Below are 27,121 nucleotides of genomic sequence, written 5' to 3' on the forward strand. Positions count from 1 at the left end.
CTTCTCGTGCCCTGCTCTTCGGTCAGTGCTGAAGACAGTGTTGTCTACTGAGTCCTTGATCCCTCTCCCCTTCCATCTGACAGCAAAATGGAAAAAACAAAGCATATTTTCTGGCTTTCTTGATACACAGTGTGTAGTGGCAGTACAGCCTAACTGCTTATTCTTCTTCACAGTCGGAGAAAACCTTGGTTTCATCTGTTACAGCTAACACAAATCTGCAAAATCCATGAAATTGGTCACCTTAATGGCAGTTTTTTTAGGCTGTCTTACTAGAGATTGTTTCTTTTGCAAAACTGCAGTCCCATTTGGAATTTAAAACTATGTTCTGCATGTAGTAATTAGCCACCACGTGTCTGTTATTTGTTAGCTTAAGGTGGTGTAAAACTGACCACTTAATTGTTTTCAGTGTTGAAACAATCAACAGTAAACATTATTGTCTGCTATCTTGATTAGTTTAAGGGCAGAACTTATTGGTAACTTGTCAGTTACTAAAAATAACCAGACTCCAAGAAAAGAAATACTATTAGAAAGGAATCTTACACTACTATTGGCTTTTTTTAATTTTTCTTTAAGTAGCCTTTGGCCTCGTCTTCGTAAGTCCAGCCACTGTTAGCGTGGAAGTGCTATTCTACCCTGTTTGGGTGGCTTTAGCCTTATGCAAATATGAATTTATTGTGGTGCTGTGTGTCAAAACTAGGCTTGTACCAGACTGCAGACAACACTAGGATATATATGCTGTTATTGATACTCAAAAATTTGAATGTTGAATAGGTCTCGTGTACAGACTGTCCCACAGCCAACATGACTTCCTCTGCTCTTACTGTTCTGAGCACTGTAAGGCATCCTAAAACAACTTTCATCACTTGGGTGATCACAGAAGATCTTGGAGCAACCAATTATAAACACAGGTCCATCTTTTGGGATGGAATTAGGCAAAACAATTGTGTTATTGCAGGTTCACATATGCTGCCTTACTTAATTCAGTGACCTTGTCCGGCGGTGTGGGTCTATCTACGTTTTTTGTAGCAGTAAAACTGGCTTTGGAAGTCAATATTTAAAGAAAAAAAAAAGAAACAAAAATATTTTCAGTAACCAACTTTGCAGGATGGTCACCCAAACCACTGTATCGGAATGCTTGATGGGACAGTGAATGAGTGGCTGAAGCTAGGTACCTGGGACCAAACTTTGCAATAATGCATCTTATTAAAATGTTAATAACATTTAAAATATATATGCTGTTTGGTGGGCTGGCAAGTGTAGAAACTAATTGATTGTTTTTACTAAGCATGGAAAAGGCAAAGAAAAATCTCAAAGCTACACAACAGACTGACATGCTCTGAAAGCACAAAGCCAAAAACATAAAAATTCAAGTTTCTCCAGGTTCCTTTTTCAAAGGCTTTTGCTTACATATGTGATACAGTATTATCAATATACTTTTTCATTCTTATGTTCCTCTTCTAGTCATTGCCTTGACATGCTGGTGAGCTTCTCATCATAGTCATTGCTTTGCAGGTAGCAGAATTCCTTTTGGAATCATCTTTGGTGGGACAGATGTAAATGAAGATATCAAATGTGAAGAGAAACATCGAGTAATGGGAGCAGTGCTAGAAGAAGCCAGGTAAAAGCATACGTGGAAAGTTTATGACAGGAAATTGCATTTTTGTAATGGCAGATCTTTTAGGAACTGTTCCATAAACGCTTGGAGTCGCTGGAAGATGTGTAGCCCAGCAGACAAATGATAGACTACTTGAAATCCCTATCAGCTCTACGTATTATTTTATGATTCAGTATTGGAAGTAGAAATGGTTTCTTCATAAAATGTCGTCTGTATGCAGTCTATCCATTTTATATTTCCTCTGTTACAATCCTTTTGTCATATTTGTCCATGTAAGAGTTCGCAGAGGTATTGCTGAAACTTGGTCTCTTGGGCTGTGAATTTTCAAAAAGACTCAAATCCCATTAAAAGCTAATGAAATCTATTCTCTTGCTAACTAATCCTGTGCTTTGTCTACTGAATCATAACTGTTTTCTAGAATAATAGGACTATGCATGTGATGAAGATATAAAATTCTGAGGCAGGTAAAAGAAATGAGAAGAATAATAGCAAGAATGCTTAACCTGGGATTTGGCAGCATACTGCTCTGCAGAATGATCTACTTTATGGGTAGACATTGTAAAGACAGCCTTTGCTGGTTAGTATAACTGTAGACTGTAGCAACTTGACTGCGGTTTATTTGACGTGTTTGTAATGGATACAATTTCATACAAGCAAGTTTTAATTTCTTACCAGAATTATTTTAGAGTGTTTGTATTTGCAGAGATTTAGTAAAGAAATGCACATCTAAGTATCTCCAACAACATCCATACAAACCTCATTTGTACAGAACTATCCTGGCCGTGAGATGACTGATTTTGGTATTTAAACAGTGAATCTTTAGTGTTGGAGGTGGTTAATGGTGATTTAGTGGTGGAGGTATGACTATTTAAACAGCAAATCTTTGTTAGCAGTGGAGGTATGAATATTCTCATTAAATCTTACTGTAGTTATATTATTAACCTAAACAAGGTTGGATCCTGTTTGCCAAGGCTCTGTGCCAGAAGTGCTAAATGTTGCTCCAAGTTGTTTTCTTTTAAAACCTCTGTTTCTTAGTAAATTCTGGTTTATGTTACATATATTCAAACGTATAAAATATTTTGTATTGGAACTAACATATTTTATGCATTAAGTGCTATCTGTACATACAGACAAAGGTGCCCAGCAGTTTCACTTAAGTAAAACAACAACTACAAACAACTGTCGTTAGTTGTGTTGCATCACAGAATCAAACCCGTTCTCGGAGGCCTCATATCTACCTTGTTGATAGAGTGGCTGATTGAAAAGCAGGTGACTCAAATATAAAGAGCTTTTGTTCTTTTCTCCTGCTAATGTGATATTTTCTCTAGATACTTGAACAAAGAAGCAGAGACTGAAAAAAGTCTTTAAGCAAATTCTCTCAATTTTTTAAGTGAATTGACAAGGCAGTATTTTCAGGGTGTTTTAAAGTCCGGAAAAGTTCCAGTGACATATCAGTGTAGTCATCAAATGTAAAAATTTCATCAGAAATCTGAGAAAATGACTAAAAAAGAACAAGGTTTTTACAGCATTTCTCATTGTTTCAACATCCCCAGAAAAGAAGTTTCCTTCTGCTTGGTCTGGAGGTCTGTTGACTTCAACAGTGTTTGATCACGTCCGTGGTGGGCCAATAAACCCTTTTCTTATTGGAAACTAAAGCATTTTATGTATGTAAATCTTCCAATGGATGAAATTAACTTAACAGATAGCTTAAGCCTTATCAAGATAGTGGCTAAGGCTGTCACTTCATGTGCAGCCACCAGTGTAATACCTCAATGGTGGCAGGGATGGCTCTACTGCTACCTCCCTTCCTCTCCTCCTTTCTCTTCCTTGTGGCTGTGTGACCCACCCTTCTTTGTGCCAGCATTGGACCTCTTTCTGAGCAAGTTTAACTCACTAAATGGTGTAAAGTTGGCTTTCATTTTCCCCTGGGTTAGTAAGCTGCTACGGCGTGTCACTCAGCCTCATACTGTGACTGGTGACTTGAGTACTCTGAAGAGTCATTGCTCCAGAACTGAGCTCTGCATAAGCAAAAGGGGTCTTTGATGTACCAGGTGTGATAAAATTTAAGCATCTGGAACATCTTATCAAATCCAGTGGTACTGCTTGCATACTTTAGCAGAGCTGAAATATCTTGCTGAGCAGAGCTTGCTCAGGATACCATCTCCATTCATCCCAGCATTCTAGCGAAGACGGATAACTACAGCGGTTCAGATACAGCTGTATGGATTTTGGTTCATGTTAGCAATGAGGAAATACATGCAGAATCTGCAGCAGGCTTCTATCTTATAGTTTTGTCTTTGCTAATACCACTGTATGTTCTAGCTATTATTAGCTACCTTAATGCTGGCATAGATATGCTATTCTGTCTATAGTGCCCTATAAAATGTGGTAGTTAAAGAGATTTTAAAGACAGCACTTAATCACAATCACTGAAAAATCATTAGGGCATGTTCTTATGTCTTAGTGTGACTTGTAATTGAGAAGCAACTTTGAGAAGCAACTTAAGGCCCCATTCAAGGGAAAATGTATACATTTGTTTACTTTTGTTATCAAATAATCAGAAGTTTTTCTTTAAACACATCTGAAAGAAGAGGAAAAAATATATCTAATGCATCAGTTAAATTTCAGCACTGTGCTAAATGAAAATTATATAAAAACAGAATCTCTGAGTGTGTCCATTTGATCAGTTCTGTGTTTAAAATATGATTTGTCACAAATATAGCTAATATAGCTTATACAAAACATCTGCTTTACTGAATGTTTTTTTAATGATAATTAAGTTAGGATCTTGAAGTATAGTTTTGTAGCTTGGATTTCCTATGATGTTTCAAAATATATTACTGCATCCTTATGCAGTTCATAATATTTTCTCTGCTACAGGAAAAGTAATTCAATTTTCTAGAAGTTATTCTGAATGGATCTCTTCTCCAGTATTATCACTAGTATTATTCATTACATAGTTATTAAAAGAAACATTGATTTTTCTTTCTTTATTGATTGCAAGGTTCTAAGCAGAAAGCACCATGAATTGTAGATTACTTGCCCAGTACAATATACCACCACATTCCATAAAGCGAAGTATTGAACACTGTCTAGCTTTATAATGAGTGTTTCATTTTTAATCGAATTCCTCTAAATGGTGGTTGTACTCCTCTAGGGTGTTTTTTTCTATTGAACAGTATTTTGTAGACTTAGGAGCAACAGTTTTTTCTGCTTGTTAATGTGATGTATTGGAAGTATAATTGCAAAAACTGGAAAGGGAGCATGTGCAACTTGACAAAACAAGCATTTGCAAAGGCTTTAATAACCTTAAAGCTGTCAAGTTGCACATGTGAAATTCATTACAGTACCATAAAGCAGATACTACAAAACAAATGTATGGGAATAAGGTTTGTTTCAACAAACAAAAGTAGGAGTTATAATTCAGCATTTATGTAACCTCTAATGAATGATTATGCTTTCATGTCCTCAAATTACAACATAACATCTCCGAATTAAAAGCACTGTTCTGCTTGTGACTTAGCAATGTGTTTCACCTCTAACCATTGAGATATCATAGGATTGGCTCAGGACAGAAACATTGCATGAATTCTATGAAAAAGAAACACCGAATCATAAGTTTAATATATGATAACCTCTGTTTTATATTCAAGATCTATAAAAGCAATTAAAAAAAGGGAACTTTGCTGAGCAGACACATTATGTCTCATATGAAGGCGGCGTTCAAACATTTCTATTCCACAGGGCTGATAGTCTTCAGAAATGGTCCCATCTGTGGTTCTAGTTAACACTAAAGTTCCATTTGAGAACAGTCAAAGCATGTGTTTATATTTCATCACAACTTAAAAGCTACATTAAAGCCCAGCATGTTCTTAAGATCTCTTCTGAACAGGGATTCTTTATTAACTCTAACTCCATAAAAATATCTCATGTGACTTCTTGGTATTACACCAAGCTCCCAATGAGAATAACTTGTTTATCAAGTATGTTTGGAAATTAGATTTCTGTGGCTGAAATCTCTCTGTAATGAGACGCCCAAAAATGAAAACTGTTCATATCAATGCTGCTTTTAAATGGCCTCTGACAAAACTCTGCTGTTACATGGAATGATAGTGTACTACATGCATTTCTCAAAGGCACATAAATAGAAGTCCAGATGAGCCATTATAAACAGCCATAAGGGAAAAGGTGGAAGTAGGTTTGGGAATAGAATTCTCTTTTCCCTCCCAGATGAAAACTCTAGCCATTAAGTTATTCAAGTACACTTTTGTTTGCTTGTTCTTACTTTGGCTTTATGATTTATATACATTGCAGAGGAGGAGTAGAAGGTGTTTATATACTATTCTACAGTTCATTCATTTAAACACCCTTCTCGTAACAAAAAGTCTTAATCAGAAAACAGTCAAAATGCCCTTCTATCAGTATTATGTTTGCTAGTGTAACGGTCACTTTGCCTGAGACAATGACTGTTGTAGATCTCATTTCTGGGCACCCAGTTCTTCCCTCTTTATTATAAAGTAATATCAGGTATCTAACTCAGCACTGCAAATTTCATCTCCACTGCAGATGCCGAGCATTCAGAGCTACAGACCTGAGTGTCCCAAGTCTGTGTGATTCCAGCATTGAAGCCCAGTCACTCGATCATCTTTCTTCTTTTTTATTTTATTTAATTTTTATATTTCTCCTGAAGAGAGACATTTCTGAAACATTCTCCTGACACATTTTGGTCTCAGATGTTTGTTTCTCATTGCCAGCTTTGACTACTTAGAAATAAGGAGAGAACATTGGGAAAGGTTTTAAAAAAATCCATCTGCTCATTTGAATTAAACTCAGTTGCAATGAGTTGCAAATAGTGGGACTGGATATTGTCAAGTAACAATAGTATGAAACTCACTGGACTTGAGATCCCTTCTTACCTACCCTTCTGGTTGTGAAGAGGGCTGTTGCAACTTACACTGCTGTAGAAACATGAAATGCTAACTCACGACTGCAGTTAATCTAGATCAACGGGGGGATGTTCCCATTATTGGGTTTTCTCTTACTTTAAAAAATCCTCAGTTTAACTTCCCAAGAGCTCTAAGTTGTAAAGCCTGAAGAGATATCATTTTTTCACCAGTATTTTCTGCTAAAACAAATAGAAAGCCTGCTTTCTGTCTTTGCATCTATAATAATTTTTATAAGCCTCTGCTCTGTGTTCTTATAAAGATTTTTTTTCCTGAAGTACTTTTCTGTTTTTATGTTTAAACAGTTTAAGCAGATGATCCCAACTATTTTTGTCCATTTAACTAGGTTTGCAGTAGCTTTCACGATGAAAATGAAGGAACTGGCAGCGGCAGAGTGGGTATGTTTACATGATGATGGTGATGCTTATAGTATTATCAACTATGCATTCTCCTAAAATGTTTTCTAAATAATGCTAGAGAATTGTGATAATCTTCATATTCTTTATTCCTGTTTTTCCTTTCAGAGAAAGCATTTCATATTTATGTACTTCGACAGGTCAAATAGATCTATCTGGCATTTAAAAGCTGTAAGCTGTTTAGTATTTGAGAAGAGTATATGGCAGTTTAGGAAGTGCTTCTCTGTAACATTTAAAACTAATCATTGCTGTTGTTATCGAGTCTCTCCTGATGCCATATGCATATATTGTTTCTTTTTGCATCATTTAATAAACTTAATGTTGCCAAAATTCCACTAAACAGCTTTACTTACAATAAAGAATTTGGAAGAATAATTTGACAATACTTGTTTTGTCAACAGTAGAAGCAGAATTAACTTCTTAAGGTGAACTGCAGAGCTAAAATTGAAGTTATGCTAAGCCCGGCAATATTTGATATACAGCCCAGTTGACCAGGCCTTGAGTGATAGGTAGCACATAAGTAGCGCTTAACTTTCCTAATACTCATCTCTCCTTCTGAAAATAAAACAAAACACACCCTGCTGAATGATACATGGAAAAATACTGAATGAAATTATTTTCGTCCAACAGTATAGTAGTTAAATACATTTGGTAATGTATTTTAAGGAGATATTTAGCCAGCAAAGAACTGGCAGTACTAATGGTTGGTTGTCTTTCTCTTCATTTAGTAGGTGCTATTGCATTTGCTGTATTGCAAGTCTACTTCAGACATGCAGTGCAATTATTTTTAGTATCTGATGCTCCTGCTTGAAAATAGACTGAGTCAACCCTTAGGTGGTTGAGTTGATGGCACAGTACCAGCAGAGAAAACTGAGACAAATCCTTGAAGTAGGCAGTCCTCAATCCTGGTTTCTGAAGAGCAGCGTAAGACAATAAAGAGCTGCCAGTCGTTTGAGTACAAGGAGTGCTTTTGGATAGTGTCAGGCTGCGCTGGTAACCTGTGGAAATCTCCACGCCAGGCAGCAGGGCTTGCTGCTCCAGCGTGATGGCCCAACTGATTTCCTGTGCAAGGTCAGTTTTCAGGCTAACGTGTTGGCTAAAGGCTTGCACTGGATTGCAGAGAGCTGCATTGGGCACCAGATCCAGCAGAGGGTAAGCAGTAACTTTTTGGCAGCCAGTAAGGGGTAACATACTGGGATAAAAAGACCAAGATAGGACCCCCCCTCTTCCAGCTGCAGTGAACTGTTAGCTCCACTCACCTCATATTGTCAAACATCAGCTGAAGTTGAACAATAAATGCAAGAAGTAGAAACTAGCTGCTTGGTATCCCTACAGTTCTAATTTGCATCATAATATGATCATTAACACACCCTTGCCTAAAAAAAAATCACATAGACATGGAGCTTGCGCAACAGAACAATTTAATATGCAATACTTTGTTTCAGCATGAATTGATTTTTTTTTTTTAATCTACTTTCGTTAAAAGGATACATGAGCAGACATAGGAGCTGGTATTTACATTGCAAATATAGCTTGATTTTAATAGTTACTACAATGAGCTTCATGATGAGTAAACATGAAAGGGCTGAAAGATCTTCTGCAAGGAAAAGACAAAAGTAAGAGTATAAGAAGCAGAAACGAACTTTGAAATCCTTTTGAAATCAGCACCTCAAATGTTTTTAAGTACTTAACTTTGATGGATTTTACCTCAACACCTTTGTGCTCCAGGCCTATGGGACTCACTCAGTGTTTTGGAGAAGGTCTGTGTCAGACAGAGAATTGGAGGCAAGTCTGTGAAGTCCTAAACTGAAATACCACCTGCTGACCTGTGTTAAATGCTGGGGGTTTTAGGTTTTTTTTTCAGCTGTATTTTCATATAAAGGGTGAGAGCAAATGCAACACATTTACTTTCAAACAGTGAAGAATATGAATACATCTTTCCATACCTAGGTCATAGAATATTAACACTCTACATATTAACTGACATTAATGTGAACTGCATATTCCTCGAACGTGTGCTTTATTAGTGAGACAGTCAATTAGGAATTTAAATTATGAATATGGAAGCAATTGCACTGTGCTCAAGGGCTGTATCTTCCAACAAATTCTTTTCTATTGCATTGGATAAATTATCTTTAATTATGAAATACATAATGCAGCATTTGTAATAATTTATTCCAAGTGAGTTTGAAATACTGTAAAGATCTTGTGCTTACAGTCAGTGTTTTATTTCAGCAGTGTAAAACCGGTGCATAAGAATTACTTAGCCCGGTTTTATTAGCATTTCATTTTTCCATTCTCCTCAAGACCATTTAAAATAAAGAACATAACAGAAAATTGATCTATAAAGTGTAAATACATCTGTATGCCCCGTTACACAGTATTCCTGCTATTTTCTTCTTGATGATCCAAGCCCTGGCAGGATTATATTTACTCACCGTAAGCCATTAAAGGTCCAGCAGAGCATGAAACCAGATGCTTAACTTAAGCTTATTTTTGAAACTTAGTGGTTTTAGGGAACTAAAAGCCTATCTTCACCCACCAGAGTTTGAGGCAGAACTCTACAGCATGGGAGCTCTGGAGGCAAGGCTGGCTTAAGCTGCCCTCTGCCCCATCTGCTTTTTGCCACCTTCTGTTTTGTTGCATCTATGTCCTAGCGCTGAACTTCAGCTATCCCACTTGTCCTGGCAATTTAAATTCTGAAGTTGGCCTCCAGCTTGCCATGCTGTTTCCATTGTTTGCAAGGCTTTTTTTAGGATTAGAAGATCCAATATAATTTAAAATGCTGCTTATTTGTAGGTAAGAGAAGGAACAACAAATGTTAGGTAATAAAATAACCTATTAAACCATTTTTTCTTATTTTTAAATGCTTTGAACACAAAAGTTCTTATAGCTTTTGAAAGATAAAGTCCACAGAATATCCTTAGTCTTCCACTGTAGCGTAAACATTGTTCTTTTCCCTCACTTCATTTATGTGTGGATTTGCTGTTTGTTCATGTAGTTTTTGTGACTTAGTTAATTCACTGATTCTCAGAAACCGCCTCCTTCCCATCTGTGAACCTCTTGTTGATTAGTCACTTTTTTTATAACCTCTTCTCTGTCCATTTCTTTTTCCAGTTCATTTTCAATAACTAAAATAGACTGTTATGACTGGGCAGTGGACTGGAGGGGCAGTCACATAGGAGTGATAGGGAAAACCAAAATGTTCGCAAGTAAAAGAAAAAAAAATTGGCTTCCTTATCTTCTTGTTTCCTGACCCGACTGGCTCGGGAATTGGTTGCTTAATAGGTTGTTTCTGCATTAATTCTCGTTCTCCTAATACAAGTTCTCTTCCTGCCTTCAAGTCATCATCCTGCAGGAGTGATTTCACAGTTTGCTAAGGATGGGGTGGGGTGGGGTGGGAGAGGAGAAGGGAAGACTATTTGCAGCTTAACACGATGCACTGGTGTATGTGATGTTCTGTCTTGGTTAACTCTGGTTACATTATTCCAACAACTTTCCCCCTTAAGAGGCAAGTCTGCATGGCAGTACGTAGCTTGAAGAGTTGAGCAGTGTATCAGCAGCGTATCCCCCCATTCAAGAGTGGAATGGCTGGAGGGGCAATCTAGCAGTCCTTTTTCCATCTGCACTTTAGAAAGAGCCATGGCAGGCAAATAGCGACTCAGAGAGTCGCAGCCTGCTGGGACTGTGCCTCTCTACGCAAGGAAATTGGCACCGAAAAGGAGGCAAGAGAATAGTCTCAAGATAGCGAAGAGTGGTGCTCTAAAGAAGGTTGGTTGTTTCTGGATGCTGTGGTGCTAAATTAAGCAATAGCATTAGCGGAACTGCTTGAAAGGTTATAATTTCAAACTGAAACACTCAAGGTTATATTGAGCAAGTCTATTGGAGCTTACACCAGTTGAGCAATACCTCCGTTAGCTCACTCCTTCACAGGCGTTGCAGCCGGTGCTTTTAGAACAACTAGGAGCTGCCTGAACACAGGCAGTTGCGCAAAACACAGAACACAGCTTTGCACAAAAACTTCGAGCTCAAAAAACTCTGCTTGTTTGTTGGGGAGTGTTGTTGCATTTTTGGTTTTGGTTGTTTTTTCAATGTGGAAAGATCCCAAGAATATTTTGATGTTTTTGGTGAAAAAAATGTATTCCACAAATTCATGGTTGGAGTTATAGAAAAATATAAGAACTTGCTTATTTAATCGCTTAAACACCTCGCGTAGTAGCACTTCAGGAGTAACTTTGGAAATGTAGTAATTACCTCTTTCTCCTATAGCTATTTTAAAATAATTTCTTATGCAATTTTTATTTGGAAATATTGTGCAATAACTACTACTGGCCAGTTTTCCTGTATAAACAAGTCTATGTATATTTGACAGCAATTTTTGAAAAGGTTAGAGGTAAATGGGGTTTGTTTCATGCCTGATGTGTTTAAAAATTCTATTATGGATAAATGTAGACTGTAGTTTCAAAACCAGCTATAACTTTTCTTTCAAGACTAACATTTTTTCGGAACTAGGGCTGTTCTGTAGTTGAAAATCTTTCTATTCTAGGGAAATATTTTAATTTTCCACGCAATAAGCAGGTTAGTGATTATAAGAAAGGACACAGATATAAACTAAAAAATGTGTTTGTACTAACTTGGTAATTGTTTTAATTGCAAAGTTGATTCATTGGTACTGTAAGTGTTCATAGTAAATGTAATTTACATTGCTGACTTGGCTTTTGGTGTTACTTACATGTATGTTTCTCATAGTCTCTTTTGATTTTTAACAGTCAAAAGAAAATCCTGCTGTTGTGCATTTCATTATACTAGTTGGGTGTTTTGAAGATTGAACTGATCTTTTATGGTGAACTGTGAAAGTTACTTTTCTTCTCCTTCTCTTTAAAGCCAGATGCTAGGAAGAAAATATATGTACAAACTCAAGGTGAGAGTTTTGAAATATCGACTAAGGCATTCAGTTTATTTGCATCATCTGTTTAGTACCTGTGTGTTTATGTGTCTGCCTTCTTTGTCCCGAAAATGGGTATGGGGTTTGAAGTCCTGGCTCCACTGAAGTCGAGCTTTTTGCCATTGACATTAATTAAGGCAGTATTTCAGACTCTTAGCCTAAATTTTCAACTCATTTGGTGCTTTTAAAAAAAAGTTTTCCTAGATGCCTTACAGTAGGAATCTGAAAGATAGGGTAACATAGAAGGTAACACCGAGCTTTCTCCGGAGCATACGGAAGTTTTGATGACAAATGGTTATTCTCTGAAACTCCAAATTCCTTTAAATGCTTTGAGTTCCCAGCATAATGACACCCAACAAGTATCTAATCCAAAGTATATTGCTGAATTGAGTAGTCTAGGGAACACACACATCCAGCATTTTGGATGTGATTCCTTCAGCTACAGCTCCTGATTTTATTTATTTAAAAATAACTGTCTACAGATTCCAAAACTCATTCCATCTTGTATATTTCACTTGCGAAGAAAACAAAATTATTTTCAAAACTGTTATTTTGAAATAACTCATTGTGAGGCCTATTTATCCCATATTTAGTCTATATTTAAGTCCCTTGTGAGGTAATGGTTAACTAAGAGATTAAATAAATTAATAAAATAGTTTCATTAGTAAAATAATTAATCTGTAACATAAGGCAAAACAAATAAATTAATATTCAGTTTAGATTAATATTTAATTTTGGTATAAATTTGATTTACTCTCTTTGCCTCATGTTAAGGACTTGGGTCTCAGCTGACCTGTATCTGTTTTGGAATAATATGCTCCCCCAGATAATATCATCTCTTATGTAAATTTTAAAAGGCCAAATTAAGCATGGTGCAAGTGAGCCTAACTCCCTGGGTTGCTAAAGAAGTTCATACACTGTATTATTGTGCAAAATTTTCAATTGAATTCCAATCTGATGACCACGGAAGGATTGTGCAGACAATCCAGCGTTGTTGGGATGAGAAAAGCTTGAGATGGGAACAGCTGCATATGGAATTCAGCGTCCTTGATAGAACTCCTGTTTTCTTAGGGCAAGACTTCAAGAACCATCGTTCAGCCATCCAGGGACCAATCAAACATGTTATGTTTCTCTTCTTTTTCAACACAGGAATTAAGACTACACCCAGTGAAACATTTGACTGGTACAGATTTCTACAAAATGCAGGTGAAACTCACTTTTTTTCTGTATTCACTATATTTATTCTTAGTAGATGTCAATAATTAAAGAAACTTAAAACCTGTTTTAAGGTTAACTGTTTATGTAATAAAATGACTTAATGATATGAAAAACGAAAAACTGTAATATTAGATTCAGGCAGAATATCGATCAGCTTAGTCTGGTTAGTAAACTACCCAGACTGCCTGCAGATTTCTGGTCTGTCCAGAGCTGAATTGCACCAAAAGATAAAACGGTCATGACATACGGGTCAACGTCCCTTAGAAGGTAAGTTAGACCAAAACACCAACACCTGCGTGTGCTGTGCTTTACAGCTGTGTGGTAGAAACTGTGGATGTTTTCTGCAGAAGGAGCAGGTGAGATGAAGAAGGGAAATATGTGTTGATGTTTTGTTATTTGGTCTTGATCTAGAGCCTGTCTCTGTTTTCACCAAAGTAATGGCACGTAAGGCAGATGACCTAATTTAAAGGCACCTGATCTTGGCAATGCTTTAATTGCTCCAGCTGCCTTTCCCCAAAAGAAGAATTTGTAGGCATTTTACTGCGGTAAAAATAGTTCAATATTATATTCATCAGTCTGATCTCTGATAGTACAGCTGTTCCCTCTGTTACAAATGAGTCCTCACTAGTCAATTGCTTTATCACATCAGTAAATGCATGCCATTATTCAAAACCGGTGTCCAATTTTAAATTGAGCATTGTGAGGTTATTTTTTTCTCAGTAAATCACAGCACACAAGCACAGCACCACTAAGATTAATGATTTTCTGAAGTGAAATGATTTGTCACTTGCTAGCACAGCCTTAGTGTTGATTGGATCTTATGTCCAACCATTTTATGATTAAAAGAGCAGTCAACAGATTGAGGAGGGGGGGGCTCCCCCTAAAGTGCATTTCATCTAATATATTAGAGACAGTTTTTTGCCTAATGTGTACTAATGCAAAAGTGCAAAATAATTCATAATGTACATGAAAAGCAAACTAAAATGTGACTCTAGCATCTGTGCCTGTTAAATAATAACTTGAAAACTGGCATCAGATTATTCGGTATTGTTTTTTCTGACTGTTTCATCTCATTTATCTCACCAGTCTTGTCTCTGTGTCCATCTCTGGTGGCAGCCTATAATTTCCACTTCTTTTAATATTGCACATGGAGGCAGGTTTTTTGGCCGTACCTTTGCGCTTACCACAGACTAATTAGAAGTTCCCACTGAATTCTTTTTCTGGGGATTTGCACTTTCAAAGTCTTTTAAATTCTACTAAACTTGGAGCAATCAGTAGAAGACCATCAAAAATAGAAGGTAGTTTTGCTCAGAAGAATACAATTTTGATAGTGTAGCCTCACACAATGAAGTGCACTTGAAAAGATCACTAGATTTTATGCAGATAAAGCTGTGCAATCATCTTGTTCGCCTCCTGGCATTTATGATCTTTTTTTTTTAAAAAAAGACTTTTTTCGTTAAGTTCTATTCCATATCTAAGGGCATTTAATGATTTTTGAGGGAAATATTTCTCCAGATAACTCTTGCCTGTATCTTTAGCAGTATCTGTGAACATCTGTCAAATTCAGGATTCCCAGGACTGAGCGTAAAGAAACAGCATACGCCCTACAATGCAAATTATAATACATTTGAGGCATCGGTGTTAAACATCCTTGGTGATCAGCCCATACATTGTCAACTTATTCTTTAAAATGAAATAGGCTCTTCAGAATATTTCAAGATGTTTTTTCATACAAGAGACTTCTTATGAATATTCTTTGTACTGTTTTTTTTTCAGTCATAGAAAAGCCTTAACATTTGTCTCACGTTAAATATAACACCAGTACATAAATAGTCTCTTTGAATCAGTGTAATGGCTTCAAAAAGAATTTAATGGTAGATTTAAGTGAGTGGCGGAGTGCATCAAATACATTTTACTGTGGGAGACTTCCCTCCAGCACCTAAGTGTGAATGGTACTAAACCGAAAGCTAAGGAATCCCAGCTTTTTGTACATTTCATTTGATAGTTTGGGTCGCTAACATAAATAGCAATTGCTAATACAAACTGAGGCAGTGCTGTGAAAGGTTTGCTGTTGTTGTTATGGGTGCAGTACAACCTCAGTACAAAAATCATGGAATTAGTATAGTATTTTTTTTGTAATCCAAACAGCAGACTTAAGAGCTACAGAGGTGATGTTTGTGTAGTATTAGTGTGGTAGCTCCTAGCTGCAGTATTTTCAGTGGCTGGCTGCTAAAACATTTATTGTTTTACTCTACAAAATTGTTTTAATCTACAAAAAAACAGTGTTTTTAAAGTTAATTTGCATTCTGGTTACAGTCAGCTTCACAGAGTTTGTCTTACGTGGATGAGAGACTGTAAGCAACAGTAGTCAAACCAAAAAGCTGAACCAAGTGCAGATTTCAACACAGACTTCAAGAAGACAATGTTTTCAGTATATTTAGTAACTCAGACTATTTGTGGAAATATTACAGCCTTTGTCAGGCTGGAGGTCAGACCAGATGATCAAAAGGTTTTTCTCTGACCTTATGATATAGGAATCTATATACCGCATAAACTTGTTGGCGAGTTTAGATGCCTATCTATAGACTTGAGAGAGACAATGAAAGTTCAGGCTTTTGCTGTAAATTGATTGACAGTCTAAGTAGATGTGAAAGCTGAGTCTGCTCTTCTCTAACAGCTTAGCTCAAGGGTGGAGCATAGCTACTTCAGATCACAGGCAGGCTTGATGTCATTATACCTTGATGAAAGGCTCCTTTTGATTTCAGTGGAATGTGGCTGAAGCTTGTAAGATGTAAACCCTAATAAACACTTAGACATCATGTGATTAGAAGATGGAGATAACTAACAAAGTCTATACTAATGAACTGAGAAGGCTTGTTTACCCAACAGATAAGACTAAAAACTGTTTTCCTGGAAGGTGACATAGAGTCATAGGATCAGATGCTTATTTGCACTATCAAATATACTTTTGTAGTTTGATTTTTCTACTCTCAGATAATTTCTGCTTCATAGCACAGCTATTTTCAGAGCTTGAAAAGTTTACGTAACCTGTCATGACACAGACAGGGTTTTATAGACGCATTGTATTTTCCTAAAGCTATGCTGGAAAAAAAGACCCAGATAAGAAAAATTAAATAGTAAAAGTTTGTGCAGATAATAGCTGACCATAGAAATAATGATATGATAGCAGCAGTAAAATGTGTTCCCCAACAGATCTGAAAGCATGGAGCTTTTCTGTTGTATGGTCTGTTAGAAATAATGAGAAACGGGGGAAAAAAAGGATTGCTGGAGAATTTTGCAGTCTAATTCTTCTGGATTAGTAGCCCTGGAAATTAACAGGTTTATTCTGTTGTCTTCACAGACACATCAGCAACTCTAGCAATTATTCACTATTGAATGTGAATAGCAGTATAAACACTTTGGATATAGTTACTAATAATAAGCATTAATAAATGTTTGAGATCTGCAGGTGGTTAAGTGTTGCTGAAATAAGACCCAATTGGGCTAATAATTGTCTAAGTTCTGTGTCATCAGTGACTTAAATTAAAGAAACTGCCGAGTCGGTATGAAGTAAGATCGCATGTTGAAGCTGTACTGCAGTAGGACACCACCGTGGCAAACAAGCTGGAAACCTTAGCTGATCTGAGCAGCTTGTTCTTAATAGTTGGCTTGTGAAAGAGACACAAAATAAAACTGTTGGTGCCAAGAGGCTAAAAGAGCTAATGTATGGTATTTCTGCTGTGTGTAGGGAGATGAACGTAAAGAATAACTATGAATTGAAAGATTTAGAGTATCAAAAATACATGCCAGATTTGGACAGATTTGTCTATGTTTCAAACTCAAGAAAATAAAATAACCATCTTAAAGACTGAAATCTCAGCAATAAACCTATGGATTTCCTTTTGTGGGATATCAGTTAATACTTGCAGATGCACAGGGGATGGATAGATGAACAATTTTCAAGAGTAGAAGACCTGCTGTGGTTCACAGTGAACAGAAAGAAAAATGAGAAAGGTTATTCACCCTCACTGTCTTGTCATAGCTTAGATCTTGTTTCTGAACAAAAATGGATGACTAAGCCCAAATAATATGGAATTGGTATTTTTCTCTAAAGGTCCATAGAACAAAACCGTGAACTTGAAATCAGGGGTTGGAAAATTAATCTTAAAATCTTTGGTCATCCTTGACCTAATATTAATAAGAAATGTTTTGACTGCAGACTGTTTTTTTTATGTTACTGAAAAATCTTTATATCCTAAATTATAATCTGTAGGTCCAATATTGATATACTTGATAAAATGTATTTAACCTCTAGTACAAATTGGATTTTAACTTGTAAAGGAATTAACACATTTTAAGAACTTTGGTTTTGTGAGGTTGTTGGTTCAGGTCCAAAATAATAACTTTGAATGAATAATCACATTGTTCCTTATTATATTTTTTTCCTCTCTAGAGATTTTGAAAACATGCTACGAAAGCACAGTAAAGACTTTTAAATAAGAAAAATATTTCTATTTTCTTTATTTGAGCAAGTGGTGAGAAAATGGCTCACTTAAGATGTTCTCAAACTGCTTCTTTACCTCTCAGCAAGCCAATGCTTGATATTACTCATTCACGTAGAGGCCTGCAGCTTTTCAGTAAGATTAAAGATTTGCAGTAGTTTATTTATTTTTACTATACATAGATGATTACTACATTTTTTTCCTGATAGTAGAGGGATGGAGCCAAGTGAATCTGCTATTTCAATATCTGTTTAGGTAACACTTCTACTTATCCTTGCCTTTCTTAGGAAAACAATGTCCTTACTGATGTTTCCAAAATGATTTAGGATTTTGTGTTAGCTCGCTGAGCTCATGTTTTGCTATCCTGGCATCTAAATACAGATTTTTATAAAGGCTGAAGTGTAAACTGTCGTAGTGTGTCATAATAGTAAAATACTTTGATGAGACAGTTATACAGTTTCAGATAAGGGACAGACTAGGAACCAATTAAATCTTAAATAACAAACTGCTTATTTCCAGTGTTGCGTTATGAAAAAGTTTTCCACTTTTAATATACTCCATTCTCTCATTCTGTCTCGCAACTGAAGACCTCAAAAGAGTTTATCAAAAGTTAAACCCAGTGCCATTGTTTCATGTCAAGCAATTATTAAACCTGCTTGTAGATGAATGGGTAAGTCTAGACGGATAAGTCTAGATTTGACAAACTTTCTCTAGGCCACGCCATGACTCAGAATCACAGCCAGCAGGATAACATGAATCCTGAGTATTAATCACATTTCATTTATTAGCCAATATATTTTGTGCCAGCTTCCAATACTATCAACAAATACACTGGCACAGCAGTTGGATACCCTTTTGATCATGCAGTTCCACTCTGAAATTTAAGTGCCAGTGCTACATTGCTGTGTTTCAGTTTTGAGCAGTGTAATACCACCTCTGCTCCATCATGGAAAAGGAGTTGCATGACTGTGGCAGTTCCATGTCAGTCTTAATCTTCCGCTGTGTCTGTCTCATTTCAGCTCACCTGCAGTTCATTTGTTACCATCCCTGTGGTCCTGTGTGCCATATCAGGACAGCATACCATCAAGCTGATGAGAGGAATGAGTTTTTCATAATCCTGCCAATCACTGTTCTTGTTTTGACCTCTCACATCCTGGTAACCAGGTGACCTGCTAAGCAGGCTCAAGACTAGTTATGGCCAGCGTGCAGCTGTTTTTTGTAGATAAGGCCAATGTAACAAATCAGACTACAGCCTTAGACAAATCCTGACAACACATGTTTAAAGGAGCATCTTTAACTGACATTAAACAATTATTTTTGACACTGAAGGAGATGTTGATTACAGTGGCAAGACTTGACTTGCATTTAGCATATGGTGATTCTGAAGGATGGCTGGAAAACATGTACCATGCAGTCTTTTCAGTCTTTTTTTTTTTATTATTGCCAGTGATTATGTACAAATCTTTCCATTTTGTATTCTCTTTGCAAAGCCAACAGAGGGTGCATGAGCTAAGGGATAATGAAGCACAGTGTGCCGCTTCAAGTTTTTGCTTTTGTAACACTAACAGAAACGGGGAGAAACAGACACAAGCTTTTTTTTATTTGTTATTTGGGTGTTTGCATGTCATTCAGACAAGATAGTGACACAGTGAACGTATCAAAAGAGCAAATCAGTTGATTTTGCCATATTGGTGTATTTCCATTTCAGAACGGAATCACACAAGGCAGTAGTATCTTATTAGAGCTTAAGTAGCCTATCTGGAAAAGGCAGAATGATAGCAAAAATCCACATACTGAAAGTCTTATTTAAGCTCAAGGAAAACGAAAAAATGTTGTCTTTCAAATACCAGTTTTCACCCAGCTGATGGCTATAGCTGGTAAATGCAGCTATTGCAGTTATTCTCTTAATATGTTCCCCTTTTCAGCGTTCTTGTGAGGACAAAGCATACTAAAATGATTGCTTTCTTGCACAAATGGCTACCTTTTTTTGTTTCACTGCAGGGGTGCTAGCAAGGCTTGAGAAAGCAACAGGTGGGAAAACACTGATGCAGGCATCATCTTGATGTGTGAATTTAGCCATTTTCAGTGAATGAGCAGAAAGCTAACAAGATACACAAGTGCTGCTGAAGTTTGATCTTAAGTAGACAGAGGATGAGTAAACTCCCAGCACTAAACAGTGGCAGTGATGTGCTGGTAATGCAATCTTCTCAGGAATGTTTTTATATGCTTCTAAGTGGCTTGAGTGGGGAAAGTCTGCCTGTAAAAATGAACTACGTGATGACTAAGATCTACAGCATACAACAAAATAAAACTAGAACTGATCCTCACTTCACTAAATTGAATGGCAGAGGCAAATCTTTTTTGATTGCCCCTCCTATGACAGCTTTTAGAAATGCCACGTAGGATCCAGTCTGTTGTCTAGTGTACCTGATATCTGCTATTTCAGAAAAGCATAAAAGTGCATAAATTTTCATGATAGACAAATAGGGCTTTGTAAAGTTACATGAAGGGGGATAGTCTGCAGTGAGAGTTCAAGGTTGTGAATGTCTTTTCAAAATAAAGGTCAAAAACGTGGGCTATTTTCATTAATAAATATTATTTTAGGTAATTTCACTAGTGAAATAATTAGACTGTTATTGACGTGATTCTTGGGAGAAGTACCTTTAAATGCCACAGGAACTGAAAGGCAAAATCCAAATTACAAAGTACAATTACTGTCTGCGGGGCCAGTTTGCTGTTTCTCTTCGGCATTAAGGTTTTCGTACAGGGAGCAGAATGGCAGTAGGACTGCCCAGAACTGGTCTGTTAGGGCTTTTCAGTGTCAGAGCACTTTAAACCTTTATCTAATAAAAAGACTGAAAGCTATAAGATAGAAACAAGAAGATGTTAAGGGATAAAAAGAAGCAGTTATTTCAAGCATAGCTAATGTTGATTAGGGTCCCTTCCAACCTGGATGATTCTGTGATTCTGTGAGCCCTGTGACAGGGAGCATTTAGAAGTCCCTGAACTGGATTTTAATTTTCAAAGTAATAGCACTTGAGTATATCGTGAATCGCCACTCTTTTGATTCTCCCCCTCCCACAAAGTAGAGATTGGATGCAGAGCTCATGTCAATGCAGTTCCTTGACATGAGGGGAGATATTCCCAGCATCTTTCTTCCAGGGCCTGGAGCAGACCCTGCAGTTAAGTTATACAACACCCTGAGGAACCATAAGCTTTAAAATCACCTAAGTTTGGGTGACCTTAAATTGCAAATTGGAGCAATTCAGTGGTGCCCTGTAAGCAGCTGAGTTGTTCCTCCAACCCATGGAGAGTGGAAGGGGATGGGAGGAGGAGGCCTCAGACGAGGATGCTCTGTGGTGGCCAGCAGCAGCAGATCACCGTGCCACCGCAACTGTCCTGCTGCCTTCCTCTGTTAGTCATAACTCCCACAGACAGTCATTCCGACCATGCAGCATAGTCCTCCTGGTAGCTATGTGACATACCCTGGTGTGGGACCCGTGCACTCATGTCCCACAAACAGCCTGCTGCTGAAGAGCAGCAGCTTGATGCTCCGTGTTGAACTGCCCAGTGTTAGATAATACGTGCCATCCGTCCTTGCCATGAGCTCAATAAATAGGTGAACCGAAGGACAACAAACTGGTTTGTTCAGTACAGTAAATCAAACGTGTACATTTCAACCCCTCTAGTGTTTATTAAGTTATGTTGTTGTTATGTGTGTTCATTCAGCAATTTGTGAATTACGTTGTTTTATCGTAAACACTTTTTACCAAAGTTCATCACATAGTGACCCTTCTCCGTTAGTATATTCTGAATTAATTGTGCTGTCATAAAGCCAATGGCAACTGCAATATCGTACATCAGATCTTTTTCTAATAGAGCCTACAAAATTATTCTTGTATGGGTTGTTGCTGTGTATTTGCAAGAGAGGTTTTCAGTGTTAAAAACTTCCATGTTGAGACTTTTTCCCAAATTATTTTTCAGTTGTGTTTCTTAGCAATAAGGTTAAAATAAATGCTTTGCAATAATTTAACTTCTAGTTAATTATTCTGTAGCAGTCCTGGCATATTAGGGATAGATAACTATGGGACGTTTACCTGATCTTTTATAGCAAAAAGTGTCAGATCAAGAGCTCTAAGCCCTACAGCCATTGATTAACTAAACCTCACAATATCCTTGAAAGAAGTATTGAGTTATTATATGGATGCAATTTTTTTCTTCTGTGGGTAGAAAAATTAAGAAACGCACTGATTTGTATAGTTGCCGAGTGAGTCAAAGCTGGGTTCTGGTGTTCAAGAATACCAACCACCAGCCATTTCTCCAAATCCTGCACATTCACTGCCTCTGGAAATAAACTCCGGTGCCCTATAAAATGATGTGCATGATTAAGTTCTCCACTGAGTTGATTTGAGGACTGATGAAAGAGCAAGAAACAGAGGAGGGAACAATAATGGAAATTTTTCAGAATACACCCTATTTCTGCTTTTATCACTGTATATGTTCCTTCATGAAACAATTTGGAGTGTTCAGCTTTTTTATCTGCATTCAGACTTTTTAAAATTATTTGTTACAGACATTCCTACAGATACAGGCAGTTTACACATGTTTCTTTTGATATGCGGACTTCGAAGAGTCAAAGATCCTCTGTATTTAGTAGATGTATTTTCAGGTAGGTTCCTGCTCTTTGAATACTCTTGTTTTCTCCCTGGATTCAGATGCATTTCTTTTAACGTTTCTAAGTTTGGCATAAGCTGTTTTATTCATTGCAGAAAACTTCATAATATATTTACATTTTAAAAAAAATGCTCATGTAATCATTGATCTGTTCAACGCTTTATTTCTGTACTGCGTCTTTTCCAGCCTGCTGGGAATAAGAGAGCATTAAAATCCAAGCAATATTTGATGATTTTACTTGCTGGGAAAACTATTGTGCTGTTACATACAATATTAATGGAAGACAAAAGAAGAGTTCACCTACTTCAGAATAACTTTTTTTATCTTAATGTCCTGTGGCTATTGCACCAATTTGCATGTGTGCTGATTAATATCATTGAAGTTACAAGAAAATTTTACCAGCCATCGCTATGGCTCAGCACTGTAAACTCGGCCGAAGGTTTCTTCTAGTCACGTAGGTGAATGTTTTGCCAGGTTCAATGTGTGTCTGTAAAAGGTTCAGATAGTCCATGCTGCAAATTTAGGCTCCACTATTCAGTTTACTTTTCTAAGCCTCTGCCACTTTGTGACACTTAGTAACAAATGTAGTTTATTAAAGTCAAGTAACTGGTTTTGTTCCGTTCTGGTATTGGAAGAGTGACAGATTTCTCTTATGCACACAATAACTAAGTATTAATTGTAATGGCTGCAGTAGCTTCCACACATTTCTTTACATAGGAGAAAAAATTCATTTTGTTTTAGTGGCCAGAGTCACTGCATTCCGTAGAGTATTGTTCTCTTGAGACGATTCAAAATTAATATCTGAGCTTAGTTAAATAGCCCTTGAATCATAAAAGATTGCATGAAGCAGAAATGCTAAATACTAACTCTCAGATACGCTAATCATTTGAATTCTGAGGAGTAATGTGAGGACTGAGCGTGAAATCTGGCACATATTTAGTCTTTTAAGTAGTAATACAATATTTGCCTAGTTCTTCTTCGGTCATGCAGCTCTTTACATTGATTTCAGAGAAAGAATTAAATTAAGTAAAAAATTAATAATTTTGATTAACAAAAATGATGTTCCTTTTCCGTTTTAGATTGGCACAGAAAGGACCCCAGTGTCCATCTGGGTATAATTGGACCTGCAGTAAGTTGTTGTTCTAATTTTTATTTTATTTGTATGTTTATTCCTAAATACTTCTGTTTACTCGCATGTGAGATATCACACTAATTCTTTCCAAACTGATCCTAAGTCAGAGGACTTCTGGCTGTTACAGAGACAAGGTGCAAACCTAGCAGTTACAAAGGCTGTTGACGGCAGGCCGGAACTGGGGAAGTGGGAGAGATTCCAGTGCTCTGACTTCCAAAGTTCAGAGTTCTGCTATCAGCGACACGGCCTCACTCAGCACGTGCTCGGCTTTTGCACTGCAAAAGGGCAAACAGCTAAGAGGGGTTTTTTGAGAGGAGAATGCACTGGGGTAGCCCAACTCTATTCAGTTAGGTTTTTATTAATGCAAACGGTTATCAATAGAACTGAAATAGTTTACAGCAGCTGAAGATTTGTTTTACATATACTGAATTTTTTTTGTTTAGAAGGCTTGGGCTAGTTTTATAAAGGATATTTGCGGCTGGATTCCTATAATTTTATCTTTACCTCAAGCATGTGACTTGGTAATGCTTTTCATCTGCTATGGTCTCTTAGAGCAAATTCTTTACTGTTTGATTTGACAAAGAATCAACTTTGGAAGATAAAAAGCATAAAAATATTTGGATTTTAAGATTGGCTTCTGTGGGACAGTACAAAATTTTTTAGATAATTAGAAAGTACTAATGCAAATAAAATATTAGAAATGCCTGTTTCAACATGAATAATTTATAAATGAGCCCATCAAATATTTTAAAAGGCAACAGTTGCCATCTAGAAGATTTTTTTTTTTAGGAGGTATTGTTAATGACAATTTTTAATACTGTGAAGGTGATATCAGATGCTCATTATCCCTGTTCTTACATCTTCTGTTCAGGTGGAGGGTTGTGTCTTTGTTCCATTCCATTTAGATTTTGATGCCATTTCTGGTAGTCTCAATTCGTACACAATTAACAGTTGTCAGCAGGTGCAAAATGATGCTAGGCTTCTGTCTGACACGAGACAGCAAGGACAGAGCTTGAGCTGACAAATAAAATCCGTGATGTCTTTCACATTTAGAGTCTGAGTGCACTAAAGCCTGGGATACGGGTATCTGAGAGGGAAGGTGGAGTTGACTAAAATAAATGAATCAGAAACTAAGTTGCTCTTATAGTCCACATCTCAGATGAAGCTTTGAGTTGGTATCATTCCTTCCAAATGTATATGTGTATTTTAGTAAAAGTGCTGGCCAACATTAATGGGAGATTTCATTTTTTCCCCCCTAAGTCTTAAAAACCCTGTTTAACAAATTTGGAAGTTACAACTTCTAATTCTCTCTTTTCACAACAGGGTCAGTCAGTTAAATGGCAGCTCTTCTGTAATTGCTAACTCTCTTTAGATAAAACGTGCAGTTGGATTGCTGTCTCAAAACGCTGTCATGAGTTTCTCAGCAATGGTTTGCTTTTCATGAAGCACCAGCTCCTGAAAGAGTTGAAAATCAAAACTATCACAGTCATTATTATGAAATAATCCTCTGGTTGTGGAGTAAGGTTTGAAAATGCGGGTTTATGAAGCATGAAACAAGAAAAACTATTGAATCCTCCCAACCCCACCCCATTTTTAAATCAAGTAGCATGATTTTTGAGGAAGTAACAAGACTAAACTCTGAAGAGAGAAGCATGCACCACGTTAGCCAAGTCTGAGTCTGTTCTGAATGCTTAAAAGGGAGTAAAGGGTTGCATAGATTTTCTGCCAGTCTTTTCTAATGGTCTCTTAAAACTTCATGTTTGAGTATCCACCATTGTTTCCAATTATTTCCTCTTTGAGATCTGTCTGATTTCACCTGCAGAAACTGAGGCCTTTGGAAAGGAACAATCCATAAACATGTAAATGTTCTTATGATTTCTGTTAAGTACGGTGCTGAAAAAGTGCAAAACTACAAAACGCATGGTTATGTTCAGAACCATGACAGAAAGATTAATATTTCCTGAATCTCAGTCTAACCAATACCTTACCTAAATATTTGCTAGCACAGTATTTGCTGTGGGCCAGATGCTCAACAGTAGCAGCTGCACTGTAAATTGGGGAGGTAGAGGGGGGAAAGATGTCTCTGAACCACCAAAGTGCTGCTAATTCTGTGCAAAATGAGGCTCATTCCCACAGCACTGCATGGGGACCATGCGGAGCTGCAGGGAGACTATCCTGCTGCTTCTGCTTCTAGTATGTTACCCATGTCAAGGGAACATACTTTACGCTAAAGTAGCAACGTTAATTGCAGGACTTTTGAGAAAGAAATCAGTTGTGCTACATGTATGTTCATAGCAGCAGAAGTCTTGAAAAGGCAAGCCTTAATCTAACCAGTGGAAAAGGAATGAGGAGGCAGCTGTGTCCTATGAAGCTGGCTCTCGCTGATGCTGAAAGGGTACTAAAAGCTTCAGTGTTTCCTCTGGGTAATGTGTTTGTGTGCCTCTGTAAGTCTCATCTCTGATTCCTCTTCATGCGAGCCTGAAAACTTACAGGCAGTCTGTTTTATAAGAAAATAAATAGAATCTGAATGGACAAATAAGAACTATCTTTCTATTTTCTCATTCAGTTTTGTTCTTTGTAAATTTGGAGACATAGGATTTTATTTTAAAAAGCTGTTTTTACATTTTTATCTCCATTTTTTTTTCCACACTAATACACAAAATGATTTGGAAGTGAACTGGTGTGGAAAGCAAATCTAGAGCAGGTATAATGAAGCTCTGCTTTAAAATCAAAAGATGCACTTGCTGCTTCCAGTGAGGATTTTAAATATTTCAGTCGTCTTTTTAAATTTGCTTCACTTTTTCATAACCTAACATCTTTACAGTAAGTTACTAGAAATAACCCTGTGGCAGTACATAGGCGGGATCAAGGACTGAACCTTCTTAAAACATTTAAAAACATATTTCTCCCATAGTACTAAAATATTGCTAAAGGATGAAAATGAGTTTCAGCTCTATTAGTATTTAGCTGTACTTTTCTTATTCATGTTACTTCTCAAACCACAAAATCATAAGAAAATCAGTGCCATTGTCTTTGAAACAAGTCATGTTTATTGTGAATATTAAAAAACCCCACATTAAGGTTACATTCATTAAGAATATCAAGAGCAAAGGCCCACATACTATTTTCTGCTTTGCTTCTATAAGATTGTAACCTTTTCCCTGCATTTGCTATACGTGATTGTCTCAAATGGTGCAATCTAAGTGATGTTGCAGGATGGGGTCCTGTATAATGTAAAATTATTAGTATTTATCTCCTCTTCCAGTTTTCCTTTTGTGCATTTTTATAATGAAATTTGAAACAATAGCTAATTTTCAGCAGCTCTATATTCCAAGAATAGAAGCTTATTTTAAAAAAAGTTAAGGCTACAAAACTTGTGTCCAGTTGTTGGGTAACCTCTTGAAGGCCACTTTGTACTCTCTGCGTAATTCTTAATTGTTCTTGTAGACAGTACAGAATATTGCTCGGTTTGTAATGATGGTGCTTTCCATTGACAGCTGTTTTGCCCCTGTCCAACTTCTTCCCATGCCTATTGAGAGAATTTGGAATAACTGCCTCCGCAGATGGAGGGACCTGTTAGGTCATGCCTTTATAACGGATGCCCGTCTCTTTATAATGGATGGCTGTTACCTACTGTGTGTTTTCTGGGCTAATTCTAAAACGAAACAGCTGTTGA

At 37.0% G+C, this 27,121-nt stretch overlaps 1 protein-coding gene across 3 annotated transcripts in view; it reads left to right on the forward strand.

Annotated features, from left to right (window-relative positions):
• GLT1D1 (glycosyltransferase 1 domain containing 1) overlaps window positions 1-27,121 on the forward strand; it is a 72,009-nt gene that overhangs the window by 13,017 nt on the left and 31,871 nt on the right. For all 3 annotated transcript variants that reach the window (XM_063351127.1, XM_063351125.1, XM_063351126.1), the window contains exons 3-8: window positions 1,513-1,618; window positions 6,905-6,956; window positions 11,859-11,895; window positions 13,069-13,125; window positions 22,213-22,308; window positions 23,393-23,442. In XM_063351127.1, coding sequence (XP_063207197.1) covers window positions 1,513-1,618; window positions 6,905-6,956; window positions 11,859-11,895; window positions 13,069-13,125; window positions 22,213-22,308; window positions 23,393-23,442 — 398 coding nt within the window. The remainder of the gene's footprint in view (window positions 1-1,512; window positions 1,619-6,904; window positions 6,957-11,858; window positions 11,896-13,068; window positions 13,126-22,212; window positions 22,309-23,392; window positions 23,443-27,121) is intronic.

The sequence above is a fragment of the Chroicocephalus ridibundus genome, chromosome 13, assembly GCF_963924245.1.
Source record: "Chroicocephalus ridibundus chromosome 13, bChrRid1.1, whole genome shotgun sequence".
Taxonomy (NCBI): Eukaryota; Metazoa; Chordata; class Aves; order Charadriiformes; family Laridae; genus Chroicocephalus; species Chroicocephalus ridibundus.